Below are 23581 nucleotides of genomic sequence, written 5' to 3' on the forward strand. Positions count from 1 at the left end.
TGCTGCATGCTGATCACCTCGGCGGCAGCTGCCAGTTCCCACCGCTGGTGCTGCAAATGCATGCTGTGCTGTTGCAGGCATCATAATAGGAAGCACCTAGGCCTGTTATAAACAAACAGGTCTGGAAAAAAGTGCAAGCCTGACGTATAGTGTGGCCATAGCAACAAGCAGAGATGAAGGTGGCATTTTGGAGTAAATGCAGGCTAGTGTGGCTCAACAAGAAGCTAGAAAGTATACTTGCTGGATTTGCAAAGCTGTTCTGTATGTGCATGTGAGAGGTTTTCTGAAACACACAACTTGCAAGAAGACAGCTTACAAAACCCAAAAACTTAAATTAAGTATGTAAGGGTGTCTTTAAATGAAATTATTTTTCACTTGCAATAGAAACTTGGGCTGGAAAATTTATAAGCACATTTACTCCTGAGAAATATTAGTGTGATGAGTTATTTGACAAATCATAGAATATCTCTCTGGATGCATGAACTTTAAAGCCCAGAGCTCAGATTCCTCAGTAAAATGACTGTGTTTTTCTTGTACTATGAAGCATGGCCAAGGTTTTGTATGTCTGAATACTGGACCCAGGTAAGATCGTATTTTGTAATTTGGTAATTAGTTGCTTTTTCCTCTTTTCTTAGTATCAGTAAAAACTAGTATGTACATTTTCTAGCTGGGAGGGATTTTCTGCAGCTCTTTCATTGTTGCTGAAAAGGTTTCAGAGGCTTTATTATAGGAGACCTCTTAAAGCTCACCACTGTGAAGGTGATGCAGTTGGTTGATACATAGTCAGAGCTTGGCATTTCTAGCACAGCTTTCAGTATATCCCTGCTTACAGAACTTGATTTTTAAAATGAAATGACTGAATTTTAGATTCAAGAAGATAAAGTGCTTTGGAAGACTTTTGCAGAAACAAATCTTGGCATGTGGGGGGCTGAAACTTAAGTAATGATTTTTCTTTGGTGGTTAGGAATCTACATCTGTAATCTGATCTTTGTTTCACAGAGCTGTGAAAGACAGGTTGGTTATAGGAATGATATAACAATACAAAATAAAACTGTGCTGTTAGGATAAAGTAGAACTGCAGGAAGAAAAAGAATTTGATAACTCTGTTGTGGTGAATTTTTTGTCTTTCCAGGTAGGTACTATTCCTGTGCTCACGTGTCTTTTAGATTTTATAGATGTGGTATAAATAAAAGCATGTGAATGTACCTAGGGGGTTTAGGTTTGTTCTTGCAATTATTATCAGAGCTTGAAAAATGTCCTGGTCATAGAAGACTAAAGCTGCCTGACTTGAGCTAAGTGTAGCGTGAGAGGACAGGTGCTGGTCTTAACATCTTGTTACACCCCATCATTTGAATAGTATGCCTAAGTATGAAACTGTGCCTTAATTGCTCTTGAGGGAGGAGTCATCTGGGGTTTGTTTTTATTTTCTTTTTTTTGGTTCCTTCTACAGTGTCTTGGCTGTTGTGAAATAGCATGCTCTACACAAACCTATCTGTTCCCCAATCTGCCTTTTCACCCCACGTCCTGCCTGGCAGTGGTCTCTTGCCTTTGCTGATGCACATAGCTTTGTTGAAGAGTGAGAGCTGAGCTGACCTGGGCTGCATCTGCGGGGTGGCTTGCTCATTGGTTCATAGGTGGCAGCACTGGAAGTGATAAGATCCATTTCGACTTGTACCTTTTGACTACCAGGGGACTTCAAGGAGTCTGTTTGCAGACTCGGACAAATAGCTCAGCTTTCCTTCATATAGTCCTTTTGCTCTTGGAAAATTTTCTAATCAAGACCTGGGACTTTTATGTATTTACACTGTTATTTTAATATAAGGTGATTAATACAGCAGTACGCTGAACAATAAACAAGGCAAATGTTTCCTCCAGTCAGGAAAAGTATATGTTGTGCTTACAGTGGACTGGGCAATATTGGGAATTCGCATCACCTAATGTGTGCTGAGAAAACAGTCTAAAAATCAGCAGCTTGTTTGGTTTTTGAAAGCTAGGAATGTGCTTATTACACATGTAGCAGTAAATTAAGCAGTAATTACTAGACTAGGCATATCATTCTTAAGAAGTGAGTATGAAAATTAACTTCAGTATTCACTGAAGTTATCAAATGTTATATCCTATCTCATTTTTAATGGAATTTGCCTTGGACAAGACATGAACTCCCTAGTTAACTATACAGTCCTATAAGATGAACTACACTTGTTACACCCTTTCAGTCTTGTTTTCTGGTTTGGAGATTGATCAAAAGTATGGCATTGGCGGGGCTGGAAGGGTGGTATTGAAGCATCGCTCCCATTGCCTGGGGCATTTGAACAGTTTGTTCGGATTCAACTAGAACTTGATCTAATGCCTGCTGAAGCTAATGAGAGTCTTTAAATTTACTTCATCAGACTGTGGATGGAGCCCAGAGTCTTTTATTTAGTTTTGTTTTTATTGTTTTATTTAGTTTTATTTAGCATTGTTATCACTTTGATAAAGAGTTGGTAGAATCGGCTGTTAAGCAGGGGCTTTGGAGGACTGGAGGAAGTTTAATTTGTGGCAGACTGTGCTGTGAGCCTTTTTGATGTTTCTGTCCTTCTCATGGCAAAAATGGGCTTGAGTGTGAATGTGAGCCCCCACGTAAATGGATAGACTGATGTCTTTCTGCATCTCTCACGGTCTCTCCAGTGCTTCATGCACTGCTCAGAGCTTTTCCAGATGCTCCAAACATTGTATGTCAATGTGTAAACGGGCGAAAAGCAGCCAAATTTTTTCCCAGCTTTTTTTTTTTTTACTAATAAAAATGCAAGCCAAAGATGAAGATGATGCCGTATCTATTTAGAGCTTATTGGGTTTGTTTCATTTTAAGATGTTTTTTCAAAACAGGGGTGATTTTTATAGAGACTTAGAAGTATCTATTTAAGAGGATTGAAATATGAAAAATTACTTGTTTCTTGATAAGATACCTAGTAATAATGAAAGGTTAATAGATAATCTTTTACCTGAATAATGTCTGTGTATTTTTTATTCATTTTGCAAGTTCATCAGAGAATATACCCCAATCTAATGATGTACTTTTCTTTTGTTAGTGGAACCTAATCGATTTCCAGTGTGTGGTGTTATTTTTATGATTTTTAGCTTACCTTTGGTTTCAAATTTTGCATGAATGCCAGGATTTGTTAGTTTAGTGTTCAGGAAAGAAAATAAGCGATGGTGGGTTATCACTGATTAAACAGAGGTCTTGCACTTTAAATGAAATTATCTGTAATGCTTTTCCATGCTATATAAGTTCATAAGTGATGTAAATTATCAAAGCTAAAACATATTAATTCATTTGTTACTTATGTACATTTAAGCATTGTTAAATATAAAATATTTACAGATTATAAACCGTGAATATAAGCAGTGTTTACAAAAGGTGACTACTGCATGGTGTTACAGTACATACTGGAAATTGCTAAGTACAAGCTGCATTTGAGGATTTTCAAAGGAAATACTGATTTACCAGTAGAATTGTTTCCTTGTAAATACAAACTTGTTGATGCTCTGTCAAACTGGGACTGCTCAGGAGCAACCCACAGTAACATTAGTAAAGGGTGAGTACACTGATGTGGCAAGTAAACCTTGATATTTATTTGTATATTCCATACTATTTATTCTTCTAGAAGAGTTAGCATTAAAATGTTTTCTGTGTGTCGTGTCGCAGTTTCTCAGGATGACAACTCAGGTTCGTCAATTCCCAGGTCAGGGTTAAGGTGAAATGACACCAGGGATCCTTTAACTCACAAAACTCAACTTTTATTCACTCACAACAAGAATTGGCATGAAAATACGTGAGTAAACTGCGTAATGTGTGCTAACCATATGTCACCAAACATATACTACAGCCCTTGCTTATTTGGGGATCAGTTCAGGGAAGGCAATAAGGAGATCCCTCCCGTTGGGTCAGGAGGTTCAGAGCAGACCCCCTTGCTTTCCAGACTCCTCCTCAGAGAGGAGCCCAGGGGTGGCTGGATCCACTCCTAGTCACGGACTTGGTCAGCGGTTTATGTCTGAAGGGGTGAGGTGTGGGGATTACAGGAAAAAAGAGAGAGAGACAAGAGAGTGAAAAGAAAAAGATTTCACCAGTCCTGCGTCCAGCGTTGGTCCAGTCAGCCTACTGGGCCAGTCCCGTTCTGGTGGGTGCGTGCACCTGGGGCTTCCGTTTGTGTCCTTTTATCATCTCCACACCCCTCCTCGGGCAGGCACTCAAACTCATTAGGCTAGTTAGGTGTCACGCGCAGTTTGTGCTTTCAGAACCTTCGGGAGATGGGTGGGCGGGCTTGGGGGTCGTTTGGGGAGTCACTTCTCCCTCCCTGCAGGTACGACCGACCTTTGACATCTGGACGTGCGTGATGGGTGGCCCCGCTCGGCCTATCCAAGGAGGGAGCTGCTCGCCCACCCTGCCTGCCCTGTTGCTAATGTCTGTGTTGGTCTGTGCTAATCAGCTTCTTTTCACCTCTGGTTCCAGGGTTTGTTGTTGGGCAGAGCTTGTCCTTCCGCAGAACTTGCCCCACCACAGTGTTTGAGACATGAACTCTCAGTCTCTCACACCACCCAGTGGCTCAAACATTTGACTGGACTGAGTTGTAGAGATCTTCTTCTTCCACAGTAGTAATCTTCAGATATTGGACAGGAGGAGAGAAAAGAGAAGAAGTAGAGGAAAGCAAGCGAGTAGTCATACATCGCACTATTGCAAGGCCAAGCATTAAGAACAAAAATCCCCAAAACGAGTCCACTGTTAAGCTATTTTCCCCACCCCATGAGTCCCAAGGATGTTAGGAGAGAGGTCAGCAACAATCCTCTGTTAAACTGGTGTCTTGGTTGCATTGCTTGGAAAAGTTCTCCAGTCTTGTTTGTAACTTCTCTCATCTTGGCTTGGGTTTCTTCAATTGAAGTGGAGGCATTACGGACGGTGATACAACATTTCCCCATCAGTTAGACTCAACATCCCACATACACCATGTTCTTTTAACAACAACATATCCAATGTTAATCTGTTTTGAAGGATCATTTTTGATACTTGTTGAACTTGAGTGTTAAGTCATCCAAATGCATAATGTGTCCGGTTGGACAAAACATGCATTTGCCATGTTATATTTTTCCAGGACAAATTGGTGTCTCCTAAGGAAAAATTCCATATGCTTCGAGATTCCCAATAGCATTTTTCCCCAGTAAAATTTCAAGCACTACTTGGGTTCCACCCATTTTTCCATTCCCAGTCTTCACTTTTCCATAAGTCATGAGATTCAAGGTTTCTTCCTCGGGGAAGAAGATAAATCTTTGAATCATCAGAGTGGGTTTTTAGAGCCATGAAAGGTCCCCTGGAAGCGTTGTTCCAGGAGTAATTTGGTTTACATAAAATATTACCAGAGACAAGACTTCTTTTCATGGGATTGGTGATGTTTAGATAAATGAGGCTGAATTTAATTCCTTCATTGACAGATTTTGGTAATGCTATACAAACACCTTGATTGGTGTCATTCCAGAGGTGCATAAAACCTTGAATCAAATTCCAAGCTAAATCTGGAGAATCTTTTCCCTGTCCTCTGGTGGAAAGGATGAGGATGAGGGAGAAGGCTCCCCAAAGCATCTTTCCCTATAATAACAGACAAAAATTACAAATAACAATAAACTGATAACACAAGTAACAATTAATATAGTTAGGACTAATATGGTTCCTTGTTGTCTTTCTCCGTTTCTCTTTGGTTCTACAAAGTACAAGCGGAAAGCAGTTCGTAGATTAAAACAAGGGTATTATCCATTGTGTGTGAATTCGGTGGTCTTTTCCATGTGCATTGCTTGCTATCCATGCATACAAGTTCAAAGGGGTTTTCAATGTCATAGGTACTTCCCCTACAGTAGGTAAATCTACCAGAACAGGTCATCCAGGATAGTGGAGCGGGTGTATTGTATCTTTCTTACCTCCACTTCCTGGAAGTAGGGATGGGGGGCTTTGGGCAAAATGCAGTCAGTCTAGGACATCCGTTCATCCCCAGCGGCTATTTACTTTCATGACCATGTCTGGCACTCGTTGCGGCCATAGAATCATAGAATCATTTAGGTTGGAAAAGACCTTTAAGATCATCAAGTCCAACCGTCAACTATGGCCGCTAAACCATGTCCTGGAGTGCCTTGTCTATGTGCTTTTTGAATACCTCCAGGGATGGTGACTCCACCACTCCCTGGGCAGCCTGTTCCAATGCCTGACAACCCTTTCAGTAAAGAAATTTCTTCTAATATCCAATCTAAACCTCCCCTGGCACAACTTGAGGCCATTTCCTCTTGTCCTATCACTAGTTACTTGATAGAAGAGACCAGTACCCACCTCACTGCAACCTCCTTTCAGGTAGTCGTAGAGAGCGATAAGGTCTCCCCTCAGCCTCTTCTTCTCCAGACTAAACAACCCCAGCTCCCTCAGCCGCTCCTCATAAGACTTGTGCTTCAGGCCTCTCACCAGCTTTGTTGCCCTTCTCTGGACATGCTCCAACACCTCAAAGTCTTTCCTGTAGTGAGGGTCCCATCCCGGTTTTTGGGGTTGTAGGGTTTGTTTTTGAATTCCGTTAGTACACTCCACTATCCCATTTGCTTGAGGGTAGTATGGGGTGTAGAAAACACACTGTGTTCCTTCATTGTGTGCCCATTCTTGGACCACCCTGGCAGTAAAGTGGCTCCTGTTATCTGATTGGATTGATTTGGGTGTGGGCAAGTAGCTAAATCATCATTTCAGGCCTTTTACTGTGTTATCTCCGGTTGCTCACCATACTGGTACTGGTTGGGTTAGTCCCGAAATTATTTCGACCCCTACCAACACATGCTGTTTTCCCTCTGAGAGTCGAAAGGGACCAATGTAGTCTACTTGCCAAGTATCCCACAACCCTTTATTATCCCTTAAGTGTAGGGGTTGATCCTTAAGTGTAAAGGGTTGTGCTCTCCTAATTGGCATAAGACACATGGTGAAGTAATGGAGTTGTACAATTCCCTGGTTACGGACCATCCCCTGCCCACTGCCTCTTTAAATAAATCTTTGCTCCCTGAGTGACCTTGCTTTACATGCAACCACTCTAAGTGGTCCCATTTCTCTGCTTCGCCTTCTGCAGCTAATTTTGCTAAGTGGGTTGTCAAATCCACCTGATTATTTCAAAGGTGAGCCAGATGATTTCCTGCCTGGTGTGCAGCCACCCATCCTACTAGAAAGGTTTTCCGTTTAGCGATGTTTAAGATTTCCTCCTGTTTTTCTCGTTGCCACGCTGGTATCCGATTGACCTTCCATTGATTTTGTTCCCAAAATGGGAGCCATTCGGTGCATCCCTTGAAGACGGCATACGAATCTGTATAAATCAACATGGATTCTTTGGTGTCGGCTTCCTTGGTAAATACACTCCATACTGCGATCAACTCCCCTACTTGAGCACTTCCTTCCCCTTCTCTCACAGTTTGGTCCCCTGAATCAACATGTAGGGCTACTGTTCGGTATTTCCACATCTTTCCCTCTCTCCTCAGTGAACCATACAAGGATGCTAACAGTCCATTTCTTCAACTGCCTCTCAGCTGTTGGTTGCTGCCCAGCTGAATCTTGGCTGTGACAGTCTGAGCACTTACCTGCTCTGCTCCAGCACAAGGTTAAACAGGGTTGCCAAACCCGAAGGAACCCATCTGTGTTGGCATGGGACAGCGAGGAGTGTTCTCTGTCAGGCGTGGGTGCGTCACTTGTCCTGACCAGCACTTGGCCAACACCTCCCCAGCGTGGCCTGGTCTGAACCTGCCAAACCCCAGCGGGGTATGCAGACGTCCACAGCTGGCGAACCGAGCACCAGGCGACGACGGAGCGGAGCGACAGCTCTGCCTGATCCCAACGCAGCAGCACCCAACCGCACCCTGTCACCACGACGGAATTAGTTGGCATCCAAAAAGACACTGGGATCCTGCGTGTAGGATAGGAGGAAAATTACGGGTACCAATAGTCAGGGAGTAAGGAAACACGAATATACCACGAGCTTCCTCATGCAAATACTGAGACTTCTTGTAAGAGGGGTTTAAATCACACAGGTAGTAAGTATGCAATTCAGGAAACTACAGAGCTGCCTTCGGCCTGGTTTTGTTATCTTGTCTCCATCTCTCTTGTGTACTGGTAAACCCAACCTCACAGTATACCTGACTGTGGGACTGGAAACCACTTTGGTTTTGTGCTTGTTTGCTTAATTTGACCTAGAGGCACTTGGGCGAAGCGCTCACTTGGACCAAAAAAAGCAGCATTACATTTTTGTGTGTTTCCCTGTATGCATGAGACAAGGGTGTAATGGATGAGACTGGTTGTTTCTCCTGTTCTGGATGGGTAGATCTTCATTTTCTGTGAATCTACATAGATTTAGAGCATCTAAATAAATAATCAAATGAAGGACGTGAAGGACACAGTGGAGTGAATATTAGTTGCTGAATAACCCTTGCTGAGTTTTTTTCCTTGAAAGGACAATGACACTATCGCATGCACTTTAGTCAGAAGTGTAACAGCCATGGTTTAATAAGCACTGGAGCCTGAACCAACAAAATTGCAAGAAACAACTTGCAGTCTGCTTTCAAAATGTTGGTATCTACTGTGGATGATTTACAGGCACTTGCTAAGGCGTGTTTGTATCGGAGCTGTACTGAGCTCGTTGCAGTGTTAGTAGTTACTTTGCAGTCCACGATTCTCTGCTTTTGTCTGTAGTATCGTTGCTTTTTTTCATAGGATGGCTTTTACCTTCTTTTTTTGTAAACTGAGCAATAGTATTTAGAAGGATGGGAAATAGTTTGGTTTGCGTCTGATTTTCATATATATTAGAAGTAGAAAAAACAGTCATATTTAATTTTTGCTTTTTCAGAAGAACAGTATGTATGTTAAGCGTGACTGTAGCTTTAAAAAAGATGATTAAAAGACTCATTTCTTTTAGTATGAAATGGCAACCATTCAACAAGATTTCTGATGAACTGTTAAAGCATGTGCTTTGCCAGGTCTACAGTAGGAACACCTCATTAAAATAAGAATGTCACGTTACAGGAGAAGTAAGATTAATCCGGCAATACCAGTGAAGCTGTTTTTTGTCCTTACATAGCAAGCCAGTTTTCCGTGTAAAATAGTCCATACCTGTAAAGCTCAGTTTTTGCTGGTATAGCTGTATCAGTTTTAGGGTGACTGTGCTCTGTGAGTGTAGTATTGCTCCTCTTTGCACGTTTATTAGACATAGCTGTCTGCAAAAATGCATAATGTGGGTACAAACCTCTTTTGTGGCTGTGCTACAGTAGATACTTATGGGGTAGGTATTTACTTGCAGGGTGCATATCCATATATATTTATAAAAATACAAGTTATTCAGATGGTGCTGCATTTTATATTCCTTTTATTACAGACCTATTTCTTAGCCCAAACTGGCACTCGAGGAGAAAACCCCTCAAAAAAGACAAAAGGAGGGGAAAACTGCAAAAGTTTTTCTTCCTATATATTTTTAAATTGTTTGTAAGTAACAGCCTGAGAGTTGCATGAGATCTGTGAGGTGATGAAGGAGTAAGTGCAGTATTCCTCCTTGTAACTGGTGGCAAGCTGGAATATTTTACTTGTATTTTTTACCTACTGTGTCTGTCAGAGATGGCTGCCAGTGTTAACTAGGCAAATGTTAACTAGATATGAGCTAGGAAAGGGACAAAAATCTTTGTCAGATATGTTTGGAGCCAAATCTTTCCCATTCATTAAGAAGACAACTGTTAGAATTTCCTACAAATATATTTTAGGAAAAAAATCCTGTTTCTCTTTTCATGATACTTAAATTACAAAGTACTTGTTTACACTGGAGCATTTTCCTGTTAGAAGAAGTCACCTTTATAGTTTGTCTAGTGTGAATACCTTTATGGATTTAGCACAAGTTGTCTTGGAAAAGGCTTGAACTTCACTGTGTTCTTATGCCATAATATGAGTATCCTCATGAGGCGTTAACACTGATGTAGCCTGTAAATCTCACTTAAGCAAATAAGCTGTAGAAAAGGCATCTGCAGTTGCTGTAGCTGGGATAACACGTACAAGTTGTTGGAATTCCTGTGCTGCGGGGCATGGGTGGTTAGCTGGAGCTAAGAGCGCATATATTTCCATGGCACAGTATTTTTTATTAACAGCAGCATGCCTTCAACATTGGTATTGCATAATTTTAGGTGCATTATTGAAGTATTATGTCTTTGCAGTACCTTTGACACGTTTACTCTTCTTCTCTTAAATGCCTTTAGACTGAAAGACTCTGCACAGCCGCGCTGAAGTAGGCATAGCCATGTGAAGGAGATGCATATACTGGATCACACTGGTTTTTGGAGTCAGATTATTTTTTCTTCTTTGCTTTTTGTAAAGCATGTTAAAGTGTCTATAAAGCATAGGAGCTTACTGCTGAGGAGCATAGGAGCAGACCTGAGGCTCCACGTACAGCAAAACTTGCTAGTTTTATATATTAGTGGCCCCCGCAAAACATCCTTGGCAGGGGCTGCACTTTGGGAATTGGGGAGTGGATATCAATATGTTGTTTGGAAAATGTCCAGATTCAAAGCATGACAACGAAGCGGCAGCTCAATGAAACACAAAATAAGGTATAAGCTAAATTGTGTGGCTGTATCTGAGGCTGAGATTCCCACCCAGCTTTCTCACTGCACTTTGCCTGGAGGAGGTGGAGAGGCAGGATGCATTTCTGTTTGCAGATAAAGGGAAGGAGTGAAGGTGATAGCAGTGCTTTGGCTGTTTGGTTGTCATTGCTGCCAAGACAGGAATGAATGTGTGTAATGGGAAGAGTTAAGAATTAAGGAGAAAGACCAGACATGGCAATAGCAGATACTCCCCAACAGCAGTCTCTAAGAAAAAATGGACAAAAAGATGTGACTGGGTTGCTATGCCATCCATGGATGCAATTTTAAGGAGGAAGTCTTATCTTTTGTCTCACATCTGATTTATTTTTCACTTGGGTCTTTTTTAGTTATTTTATTTTGGGAATTGTTAACGGCTATCTCACTGTCCTGTATAATGCACCATATATATACAGTTTACATAATAGAAGCATTAAGAGAAGAGAATAAATGTTTCTTCCCTTCCTTGGGTAACGGGTCTTGGCTCTGCTCTTCCAAGAGAGGTCTCTTCCTACAAGGAGGTTGGAAGGCCAGAGAGTGGGTCTTCTGATGCAGTATCGAACTATTTGGTTTTGAGGTTTGGTCACAGTAAAGCCTGAGCAGCTCACGTAAGGGGTGTGTTGGGGCAAGTCCTGGAAGTGAAGTGATAATTAAATAATTTCTATTTTATTTTCCATTTTTCTTTCCAAATTATAGTTTCTGTAAAATACAAGAATTATTGTAAAGCAAACTGATTGCTGCCAGGGTATTGTAAGGGAACAAATCATTATAAAAAAGTCCAGGTTAAGGCCCTCTCGTGGTGGTATTTTGTGGCTTCTTCCAGAGGTGTTTTGAAAGATGCATTTTAGATCGTTTCCTTCAAAGTTGGTTGGAGGAGTAATAGCAAGAGAATTATGCATTAAAATAGCTTGCATAAATATGGTGGATTTTTGCATGTCAGGTAGATATGAAAAATATGAAATATGAAATCTCAGTTTGCTCCAGGTTCCCTGAGCTCATGCCCAGTGCAAGCTGAGCACACATTTGATTTGTGTGCCAGCATCTCTTACAGATACAGAGAGAAACTTTGAGCAAAGCAGTTTGGCGTCTGTTGAGAAATATGCAGATATGATGAATTAACTGAGTGGAGTAGGTATTTCCACTAATATTGCAATAACTTAAGCATGATTTTAAAAAATACTGTCTTAACCCAGGATATTTGTTTGAAGCATTTCCAGGCTAGAGGTATAAATAACTGGTCTGTTGTTTCACAACTTCTTCCACTGTGATGCAGACATATTGTACGTTTGTATCAATGTGCATATTACACATGCATAAAAACATGATACGTATTGTGTTCTTATGATGTGACATATCTATCTATATCCAAGTAAAGGTAAAGTATTTTCTTTAACATTGTTTTTAGGGCAAAACTTGAAAAGCCTTCTGTTCACATCAGGTACTCTTCACAATACTAATTTCATGGATGAAACCATAGGATTGTGGTTACGCATTTCATTCTGTCAGTTGCCAAGCAGGATAGAGAGATAACCACCTGAGCTATTCATCACTGCTTTCTGCTGGGGTGACTGCCTCCTCAAATCTGCTGTCATAATTGCAGCTGTCATCACACCCTGATCCACTTTTCTCTGATCTAAATTAGCTTTTAACAGTAGCTTTTTTGTAATTTACATCATTTTGACAGCATTGAATTAAGGGGAAAATAAACATAAAGCAGAATATTGTAACCAGCAAAATATTTGTTGAAATTAAACTCCATTTACTGCAGGGTTTTTTCTTAGAAACCATTATATGCGTACTGTACTCTATCATTACATAGAATAATTCCTGCAAGAAAACTGTAGGTGAATACTGCGTCTTAAAAGATTGCCAGTGGTCCCCAAAGCATGGGTTGAAATACAGTTTAATTTTCATTGCTTGTGCAATTTCTCAGGAGTGTCTGTTGAAAATACTGCAGTTGTAGAGAATACCTGTAAAGACCTGCTGTGATATTGTTGAAAATTAGCGGACCACATATTGTGAGATTTCTGGTCTGAAAAGTTGAAGGTGTTCCTGTATATTCATAGCTAATGCTTTTATTATCGCTAGAGGGCAGTAAGTGCAAACGCTGAATTATGTATTTTACCAGCAAGTGTGTTTTGGTTTTGTTTGTTTTGGGTTGGTTTTTTTTAATTAGTAAAGGAGCCTAACTCTTTATTAAACAACTCCTCTCCTGGGTTTTACTATGTATTTTCCCTAAAATAGTTCAGAAGAACGTTGTCATCTCTGTCTGTTCAGCAACATAAAATTCTCATATTTGATGCATGAGAATTATATATTCCCAAATAAAAAGATCTGTAAAATTATATAGCTTAGGCTGTTCCATTGTGTTTAATGAATGTAATTCTGACAAGCAGAAGTCTTCCAAGAAAGCCTTTTTAAAGCAGCGTAATTATGCTACAGTTAGGATCCTTAAAGCTGAGACTCCTTCAGAAGAGTTAGGGTTTTGTTCCAGTTACAGCCATTGGTTCTCGGCCACCAGTGGGGTTCATCTCTTCCTGATACCAGCATAAAGACCCAACTTTGTCACCACCCCTGCTTCTCACTTGGTGTGTGGCAGCTGATTGCTGTAGCTGGAACAGCTCCTCGTATTTGTAAAATTCCTAATTCTTTTTTTTTTTTTTTTTTTTTTTAATTAAGTTCTACATTTTCTCTCCTTCCAGTCAGGGAGTCTTGCATGGAACAAGAGAAGTTTGGTGAGGCTGGTTGATTTAGCGTTGTTTCCTTGTCCCTAGCTGTCCTGCTTCTTCCTCCAGACCAGTTCTGGTTTTTGGCTCAGTGGAGTCTATCCACACGCCCTTGCTTGCTGGATGAAATGAACATTCTTTTCTGCTGTGGTCTTCCAGCACTGAGCAGACTTTCCATTTTGTGGGGAGGCTTTCTGCGAGGGTACATGCCAGCATAAATGCCAGACAGAGTTGGCTAATGCTGTGAAAACAGTCTTGTGTTTGTGACCAGTAGGAGTTGGATTTGACATGGGCAATTATTGCTGTTCTCGATCTGTGGAGGACAGCCTAAAAATGTTTATGATATTTTCAGACAGGCTTCTCATTTGGCTCATGAGGTATCTTCAGACTATCTGTTCCTGTTCGTAACACATATGACCTTGAAAACTAAAATCGGTGATTCCTCTTCGTTTTACTTTTTGCCACTTATCAGACAATATGCGCTACATCCAGCAGACTTGTATTCAGGATTGATGATCAGAGATCTCTTTGAAAGTTCCTAGTGCAGCTTCATAGTCAATCCAGGGATTGCAGTTGAGAGTTAAAAAGCACAGTTCTCCTGCTCTCAAAGCTAAGCACGTTTCTGCTGGAGCTCCTATATTACCCATCACTGACCTGTGAAAGGAAAGACCAAGATCATAAGTCTCCTGTGGGGCAGTTCAAAAGTGCTGCAACTAAATCAACAAAGTGGGCCTTCAGTCTTCTTCCTGTCGTCTTCCTCAAGCCTGAAACATTGCCATCTTAGTTTCCCATTGACTGAACCTTCAGGAATCTTTGCTTACTAACAAGAGCCAGAAAGGAACACAGATACTTTCTTTAAGAGGATCAAGGTTTTCTCCCAGGCTGCTGAGGATGTAATTCTCTTCCTTGTCCTTGTCAGTAATGTGTTCCTGTATCAGAAGCCCTATTCTGGATCTCGGGAGAAATGAGCTTTCTTTGAACATTGTGTATTCCATAGGTCCAGTCTGAATGCTTTACAGTGGTTTACAGGCTATAGGTCCTTCTGGATCATCAATATGACAGATAAATAGAAGGATGAAAACCTCACTAATATTGGTGAAATCTGCATGCCTTCGCACATACTTGGAATGATTAAAATAAAGAGCAACTTAATAATGAAATTCTTCACATTCTTGTTGAAGGACAATAAAATTTAGGTTAATAGTGGTTTTTTTCTGACTATGGCAATAGTACAGAGCTTTACAGAGAGCCAAGAAATAATTTAAGAAATATGAGTGCTGACAGCTCCAGAAGTTCGCACAGAGGTAGAGATTACTGCTTCAATTGTAAGAACATCATTTGAGGTAACTCACTGCGATCCTGATTTCATCACAAACGCATAGCTTTTAAATTCTTAAAGTTGCTTTCAAGCAGAGCATGTTCATAGAAGATGTATAAACAGCCTTCATGATACAAGGTACTTAGAATTTCTAGAATGAGCATCTGCAATAGGTTGAGTTGTTGTAGACTCCTGGGGCCAAATGGATTACTGGATGTCCTGTGTCTCTCAGATGGCTAATTTGCACATAACTGTAGAAGTGTTGAACTCGCTGACTTGTGCTTGACTAATATATGACTTGCATTTGGCTAAAACATATCTTCCAAAAAGACTGCTTTTCTTGATTTGAAGATATCAAGCAGCAGGGAATCTACCTCTTCACTGCTGGTGTATGCTAATTTAATAATTCTCGTTGTTAATCCACGTCTTGTTCGTAGTTTGAGTTGGTTTCAGCTCTGTTGGTTTGAGGCAATTTCAGCTTCTTGTTGCTTCCTTTGGTGCTAGTGAACCAGGTTTGGTATGCTGTATTTGCTCTTTGTCATGGTTCTACACAGTAGCTGTATTCTTAAGATAAACACCCTGAGTTTTTTCTTTTATTATAAAACATTTTCTCCATACCCTGAATAATATTTGTAATTTTTTTCCTGCATGCTGTACATGACAGCATTTAGGAAAACAGAGACACTAGAGCTGTATGTACTGTTCCATCAACAGAGTTGCCAGAATGGTGTGTTTAGAGTATCTCTCTGTTTATCTAGCATCACAGAAGATACAGATTTTTGAGAGTCACAGTATCGCTATAGGTGTCCTGTTGTGACTCTGTAAACTCTTCAGGGTTTCTGCTTTCTTCATTGTAGTCCACCATTTTGTACTCAAATTCCTTGAACTGCAGGTTACATGAATGGTGTGAACATACTAAACAAGTGAGGCTGCTGTTGGTGGCTTCCACACCCTTATAGTTTGTTGTCCCCCCCCACTCCCATTTTTCTGTTCTCTGGAAGTTTTCGCACTGTGGAAGTTTTCATAGTAGTGACTTAATTCTGGATCATCAATGAAGAAATCGAATACCATAAAGTAGTCTCAGGTCTTGCAGAGCCCAGCTTAAAACTGTCCCATTAGATGAAGACAGCCTGTTGATGATTGTTAGAAATGGGTCAATAATCGGGTTCTTAACCCATTTAATGTGTCCTCTCTCAACGCTGGGAGTGCTGTCACAGAATATTATACAGTACTAAATCAAATACCCTACAACAATCCAAGAACATTACATATTCAAAGACATAAAATTATATTGGCTGGCATTAATTACATTCCTGTCTTAGTTCTTTATCAAGGAAATGCCTAGAATAGGTGTATTTCAGCTTTTCCATTATTTTACCCAGGACTGATGTTTTGTGAAGTGGCCTGAAGTTGCCCAGCCATCCTGCTTGCAGATTTTAATTGGCACAAAATTAACATTTTTGCAGTCTTTCAAAATTTGCTAAAGCTGAACATCACAGCTCCTGGGATCTCTGCCACCTCTTTTTATGACTCCTGTGGAGAAAGTTGTCCAGACTTGTTGATGAAATAATGGCTAACATTTCCTGTGGGTATTAAGGGACTTCATCATCTTTCTGCCTTACAAGGTCATTGTCTTGATTCTTCCAAAACACACAACAGCACTCATTAAAAACTTCCTTTTTTTCTGAATTGTTTCATTACTTAGTTACTGCCATTTCAGATTATACCTTTTTCATTTCCATATTTTTTTGCTTGATTGGAACCATTGTAGAAAATGTCATTATTCCCTTCTTCCCCCATGTTTTACCTTCATGGATGTATGTCTGTATGAAAACAAGAATTTCCCTTTCACATTGCTGGATTTCCACTTATCTCTAACTTCTGGTTTTCTTATCTTGAATTACTCTAGGTATTTAGTTGTGTGTGGCAGCTATTTGCTGTGCACTCATCTGTCCACCTCCTCTAAAGCTAATTATTCACTCATTCCAACCTGGAAATTGAGGACGAAAATCAGCCAAAATGATTACTGTAAATCCATGCTTGTGCGAATTTCCCAACTGTAAATTTCTAAGGTCATACTTCTACAGGTAACCAAAGTCAGAGGGCATGTTTTCTGAGTCAGTGAAGTCGTACTAGTAAATTGTATCACACCAGTTTGTGGTTTTATGAGGTTGAGGCTGTGGGTCTCAGAAAAATCATACAAATTAGTAATAAGCAGTCAATATCAGGTGTAATTTTCTATTATCAGTACAGTTAATATGCAGCTAAAATAAATAGTTGTAATCTGTGTAGGTTGGAGGAAAATGTTTTTTCATGGTTTTACATCAAAATTACCTAGCTAATAGCTCTATAAATACCATCCTTCAATAAATTCAATAAAGTATAATTCAGTAATTCTTATGGATGTGTCTGTCTCATACGTTGGTGGGGAATAAAAAATATCAAGGAAGATTTTTGTTTTACATGCTAAACAACTAGTGTAATTTACATAGCAGCCATTTTAAATATTCCTTATCTGAAACAAGTTTGGTGCTTTTGGGGACAATTGTTAATAAGATTTAAGGAGGAACCCAGACTTTAAAGTAACAAAGTAGGAGAAGTGATTTAAAAACTTGGCTTCCCAATGTCTGGTCGTACTACCTGTTGCAACTGAACTTTAATGCGCACGTGGTTCACTTCTTAAGTAGCGAAAAGTATAATGGCTGTTATGTTACCATTCTCTAAGTCATGACTGAAATTGCCTTCTGAAGGGAGGCAGCATATTTTCAGTTCTCAGTGTAGATGCTGGGTAGGTGGCAGCAGTGCTCTCTTGCGGGTGATCAGAAAACAATGCAACACAGATGTAGACAAGCTTTATATTCAGCATTACAAAGCTGAGCTGGAAGAATCAGGAGAAGTATTTTCCAGAATTACTTTTTAGGCTACTTTAATGTCTTGCTGAGTCTCTAATAACCCAGGTCTGTTGTCAAAACTTGTTTCATATTCATTTACCTGTATATATCTAGGACAGGTATAACTGTGCATATTATAAAGCAAATGCATCAGTAATGTGTTCGTTCACTTTTTTTTTATATTACCTCTTTTAATGAAAACAATATACTTTCCATATGAAAATATGTAAGTGCTGGATGATCTGTTGACTGTATCCAGTTGTCACATTGCTATACATTTCTCTCCTGTAAGGAAGAAATTTGTTAATATCATATTTTGGTCTATTGATTTTTGCAGGTTCAATTCTTTTTCAAGCACTTAGTGTTGCTGACACTGCTGACACCCAGAGAAGTAGAAACCGCTTCAGCCAAAACCTCCGTTATGATGGTTGTCGGTCAGCATCTTCCAGTGAATCAGCAGTGTGGGCTTTGGGTGAACACTGCACCTCATTCAGCTTGTCCTTAGACATTTGCCCACTGTCATATTGTGAAACTCTCCCTTCTTTTGATATAACAAAGACTCAGAAATTCACTGCAGTAGTGCATATGCCTTGCACAGTGGTGCAAGATAATGCATTCCTCCTTTTAAGTTTTGGTCTCTGAATGGCAGATGGTGGAATATTTTGTTCAGTGCTCTGAGTCAGCTCACTGACACACTCCACTTTCAATTAATCCCTTTTTTTTTATGATGTATAGCTGTAACTGATTAATATAATCTGCCAAGGCAGAAGGAGCAAAAGTTGAATAAATACAGTAAGAATTTGAGACTCTTACTACCTCACTTCTGACTTCTCCATGGAAACTTAATGTTTACTGGGAATTGTAAGACACATGACTTGCTTTATCTTAATAATGACTGCTTTTATCTCTTAAAATAAAGCAGTAGAAACTGGCAGATGGGCCCAATAGTCTAAGTAGATCAGTTTTTAATCTAGATGGCATAAAACCCAAAAACATTTTCATTGTTACAGTATCACAGACTGCTCAAGAAACCCGATAGCTCTATTTCTGTTGCTTTTTCTTCCCTAAAAACTCAAAATATACTTCCCTTCCATATGAAAAATTAAAGCTGCTAGGCAATCCACATGAATATACACAGTACTAATTTTAACTGTTTGGATGGCTTGTCCATTGAAGAGAGCTGGTAAATGCTGCTGAAATGAGGAGACCTTAACACAATTACTTTTGAATGGCACATGAATGCTGCAGCCAGGGATGCCATTATTAAATGGCATTTGCCGTAAAAAAAAAAAAAAAAGAAATACCCCATGCCCAGGAGAATCCCCAGCGCTGGCCAGTGGGAAATTACCGTACATCGTGTCTCCAGCCCTTCAGATTTATATCTTTTAGGGTGACATACTATTGGCTGCTAGTTAGGCTCTATGGGAGGGATTACTGGACCCTTTGTGGCTTCCCCTTCAGGTCCTTATTTGGTAGCTGTTGATAGAGCAAGTCTCTCCAGCAGCTGAGCATCTTGACATACATTATTCATTAAGTCCTGGTATTCAGGAAATATGCATATCCCTGGCTCTTCAGATGTTTCTTCAGCTCGTACAAGATGTCTCTTCAACGTTGCCTCTGAAATACTTGGAGTTTTACAAATGGCATTTATACAGTCAGAAGACCACGCGGTTGGATTTCATTTCAGTATGCCTCCTGTGCACACAGTTGCTGAGAACCTGAAGATCAGCAAAAATAATTAGGAGAGAAAAGAAGGAATCTTTCTTCTTTGAAGTCTTTTGCAGTATCAGATAGCAAAGAACTGATTAGGTTAGATTGGTAGTATAGTTAAAAAATCAAAAATGCCTGAGGCAAACTATTTACTCTCAGTTTCTTGGGGCTACATAAAGGTAGGATTTTGTTTTACCTTTTAAGAACCTTGATTTGCGGTGCATGATTGCATGATCAGTGGATAGCATGAGTATTTGTGTGACTATGAGTAATACAAATACAAAGTAAAAAATTAGAAAAGCACGCCTTTGTTCAGCAATGAGAACGAACTGCGCAGTACACAGTGTTTCTTAGAAACTGTGCTGGGACTTCTAAAATAGTGTTGCTACAGTGGATAATCAGAACAAGTCTAAAGCCAAAAAAATTCAGAAGAGTTTTGTGTCCTTTTAGAAAAAGAGTGCTACAAAATTGTATTTCTAGACATTAAAAGATTTCAAAAAGAACCCCTCAAAACTGAGATACCATGCAATAAGAAGAGAGCATGAGTAAAGAGGCTGAGGATAATGGGTGAATACGTCTCATACTGGTTTTAATAGCTGAAGAAATGTGAAATTATCAACAGTATGTTCCAGCAGCATTTTTTGGTAGCCTGTGTGTGTGTGTGTGTGACAGCTTATTGATTAAAACACTGGAAATTGTCATCTTCTAATATTGATGTACATTATTATGTAGAACAGCTTTGAACTAGCTTGAAGCTGCAGTACTGCTAGAAAATGGAATTAAATAAGCTTTTATCTCTTTATGGAAAAGTTTTGCACCAAGGAATTAAATCAATGTGCCTGTGAACATACAGAACTGAAATTCACTTAATACAAAACCACGTTTGGGCTTTGTTTTAGCCCTGCTTATGTGTTTGTGCTTAAAAAAATGATGTTGCCTTTATAATTATCAAGTGTGCAAAAAAGGAAAAAGAAACATCATGCTATGCTTGACATACAATAACTGTTCCAAAACATTCTGTTTTAAAGCAAATTCTCATTACTCCTGAACTAAATAATGCAAGTGGTGAATTAAATGACTAAAAATAATACAAGCATTATATTCACACATGGCTGAACCTCTGATGCTTGGTTGTATTAGTACCTACTTTTATCACATTATTTTTTTAAAATAGAAACATAAAACCCTCATTAGGTCATTGTGTCTGATTAGATCATTGTGACCATTTTCTGCTAATGCAGAATTGTTACAGCATATTCTCAACAGTCATCTGTGAAGAAATTGGATCCCATGAAGCTAGCTAGGTGGATTCCTTTCTCGTTTACCAAAAAATAAGATGAATTCCATTCAGCTAAAAGTGAGGTATTTATTGTAATTTACCAGGAAGTATTTCCTGCATTTCCAGGCAGCTGCTGTCATGTTCCTACTTGCTAAATTAGAAAAATTCAATCGCCAATACTCAAAAAATGTTCACTTTTAACATTTAGCCTTTAAAATTGATAGATTTTGTGCTAATTGAAGTTCAGCAGAGAGCATGGTAGCTGTAATTGGTTACACATAGAAAAAAAAAAAGTCCTCTGTATAGACAGTGTCCTATACTGTCTGTAGACAGTGATTTTAGTTAAGCAGCTAAATAGTACTTTAACACAATTTCAGTACAGTGCCTTTTGAGTTCACAGTATACATTTTATAGGAAAAATGTGAAGAGGCAAAGATCTGCTTTTTATGACATTCAAAACAATGATTTAAGAGTATTTATGAAATTCTAAGTAAGAATGAAACATCTTAGTCTCAAGAGATCATTAGGTATGTTTCTCTCCCTTACTATACATATATTTCTGTAATTTCTGTGTGCTTCAGGCTGTACTTTATTATCTTCTGTTAATGATAGAGAACGGTTGTCATGTGGAGTATTTACCCCTGGCTTTCATTGAGTATCATTCCGTGAAACAATGAGCACCACTATGACAATGCCAGGCTTAAAGATATGTACCTCGCTATAGCTTATGTATAAAAACCAGTGCGTGATCTTAATACTAATTAAACACATGGACTTCCAACCCAAACCTTTAATTATTAAGAATGCTGTTTATGTGTTAAGAATGCTGGATAGTCTTGCATTGATAAGCAATATAAACAGAAGCCTTACATTAAATCATAAGGCTGGCCTATTTTAAGTTCCTTTTCTTTGTTTTTGTAGAATGCAAGACTTTTCAAATCCAGTAAAATAATGTAGTTTATTCTTCTGAGTTACAGACGTCTTTTTTAAAATAGCATCAATATTTCAGAAACAAAATATAGTCATGTAAGTTTAATGTTCCAAGTGTTGAGTGAATGTTCCATGGATGTATTCTACTCATGTAAGCTTTTAGAAATGTTACCTAGAAAAGAGGCAGCCAGAATGATTGAAACTGGGATCTGTTGCCACGTGGATTTGGGAGCCAATGCAATGAAAGGCTCCAGGTGTTCTTGAGAATTTTGGTTCCAGCCTCCACTGGGCCTGAAGTTTGATTAACACTCAAAATGAAGGACAGACAGGATGGGGCCATTTGGTCCATTCCTACCTTTAGCCCCAGCTTCACCTTCTGTGCTGGTGCTAGAGGTTGCAGTGGAGGCAGCCTCTTTACAGTCCTTGGGATGCAGCACATCACCTGTTCAGGAACATATAGCCTGGGTGGAAAAGGCCCGACCAGGACAGGTCATCTACACCAAGGGTGGTTCTGCATGCTTCCCCTCCCATCACAACTAACCGCAGGCTGCATGTTAAGCTTTCTGTTACTGAGTCAAGAATTTTATGCAGAAAATGTTAAATGTTCTAAAGTGCAATCAATAAACCCTGTATATATTAAGCACACAGCCCAAACTTTTTCATGGCCATGAATTGACTCTAGTTGCTTCTTCACTATGTCTTTGGAGTTGAAATTGAAGTTTCTTCCTAGCAGAGATGCAAACTCTTCCCAAAATTATATTAGGGCTCTGGTTGCCATCTGAGAACATGGTTACTGCAAAAGTTTGTCTAAATTTTTCTATGTACCTTTGCTGACATCAGAAAAGTATCCTATTTTTTCCCCCAAAATTCTGTGTGTATTTATCCTAGGTTGACAGCAGTAATATATATGCAGAGATATGCACACATTGGGCTTCAGCCCAGAAGGACCTAAACTACTGACCTCAATCCCTCATTTGTAACCTGTTCTTTGGACGTGACCACTATTTAGGAAACTGTTCTTGTCTCATTGACGTATGCACTTCTATTCTTATGTATTACAGTTCCCTATCAGACTTCCTAGGTTTTTAAAGGGAGGTAAAAATACACCTGTACTTTTGTCACTGGGAGATTTTTAATATTACTTGAACATTGTGCCTGTGTTTGTGTTGTGGGCTCCCCCCCACACTGAGAGTAAAATCATTAAAATCAATAGAAACAAATGAAATTAAAAAATTCTGCTTAAGGAAATATTTTTAGGAATTTTCTTCAGACAATACTGCTCTGCTGCTCTGACATCAGTATTCAGCAGTGAAGAACTGTGTAATTGGCTTAATGGATGTTTTATAGCCTATTTCCAGGGGGAATTTCCTAGACTATAGTCAAGGGCTGTTATATTCCAAAGGAATATATATGTGTCATTTTTCCAGTATAACAGTGTCTAGTCTTAATGTGGGAAAATCTTTCTTTCTGAGGAATAATACAATATATGTGTAGATCAGCCAAAAAAACTCTGCTTCCTCCCCGTGCAGAGCTGACAATATCATAATAAAAGTCTATGGTGTAAGTGTTTATTAGTAACAAGAGTTTTGATGCATTATGATTGATTTTCAACTGGGAAAGTATATGGCATTCAGATTTTTAAAATTCGTATTTAAAATACTATCTTTAACATTTACTATTAGCGACAAGGTGGTTTTATGTCTTGTTTGGCTTGTTTTGAATAAAGTGGTAAATGTTATTTCTGAGAGGACAAAGGATGGGAGTATGGACAGTCTAGCCAAGTTTCAAGCACTTCAGAGGCATCTGCTGGATGACTGAAACAGTGTTGACTCAACAGATGTAACAGGAACTTCTGATTTGCAGTAAGATCTTGTGGGAGCCATATGAGAGTTAGGCAGAGTTTCATTATAAAGTAATTGTGCAGGGATGTATATGTGGAAAGTTAACGCCCTTTGAAGCAGCGACTACATATGGGTGCACTTGGGCCGAAATGAAATCTTTGAGAAATAGGTGAAATCAGGAGAAAGTAGGGGCTTTGGGTTTGGTTTGGGGTTTTTTTTTCTTAGAAAAAAGGGGT

General features: G+C 39.4%; 1 protein-coding gene across 5 annotated transcripts in view; it reads left to right on the forward strand.

Moving 5' to 3' along the window:
- Positions 1 to 23581, forward strand: part of PDE4D (phosphodiesterase 4D) — a 370375-nt gene that overhangs the window by 326236 nt on the left and 20558 nt on the right. Inside the window, exon 1 of one of the 5 annotated variants that reach the window (XM_052775623.1) lies at positions 19060 to 19474. The exons of the other annotated variants lie outside the window; for them this stretch is intronic. Coding sequence (XP_052631583.1) covers positions 19427 to 19474 — 48 coding nt within the window. The 5' untranslated portion in view covers positions 19060 to 19426. Of the gene's footprint in view, positions 1 to 19059; positions 19475 to 23581 lie in introns of those variants that run through there. 5 annotated transcript variants of the gene reach the window in all.

Source organism: Harpia harpyja, chromosome Z (genome assembly GCF_026419915.1).
Source record: "Harpia harpyja isolate bHarHar1 chromosome Z, bHarHar1 primary haplotype, whole genome shotgun sequence".
Lineage (NCBI taxonomy): Eukaryota > Metazoa > Chordata > Aves > Accipitriformes > Accipitridae > Harpia > Harpia harpyja.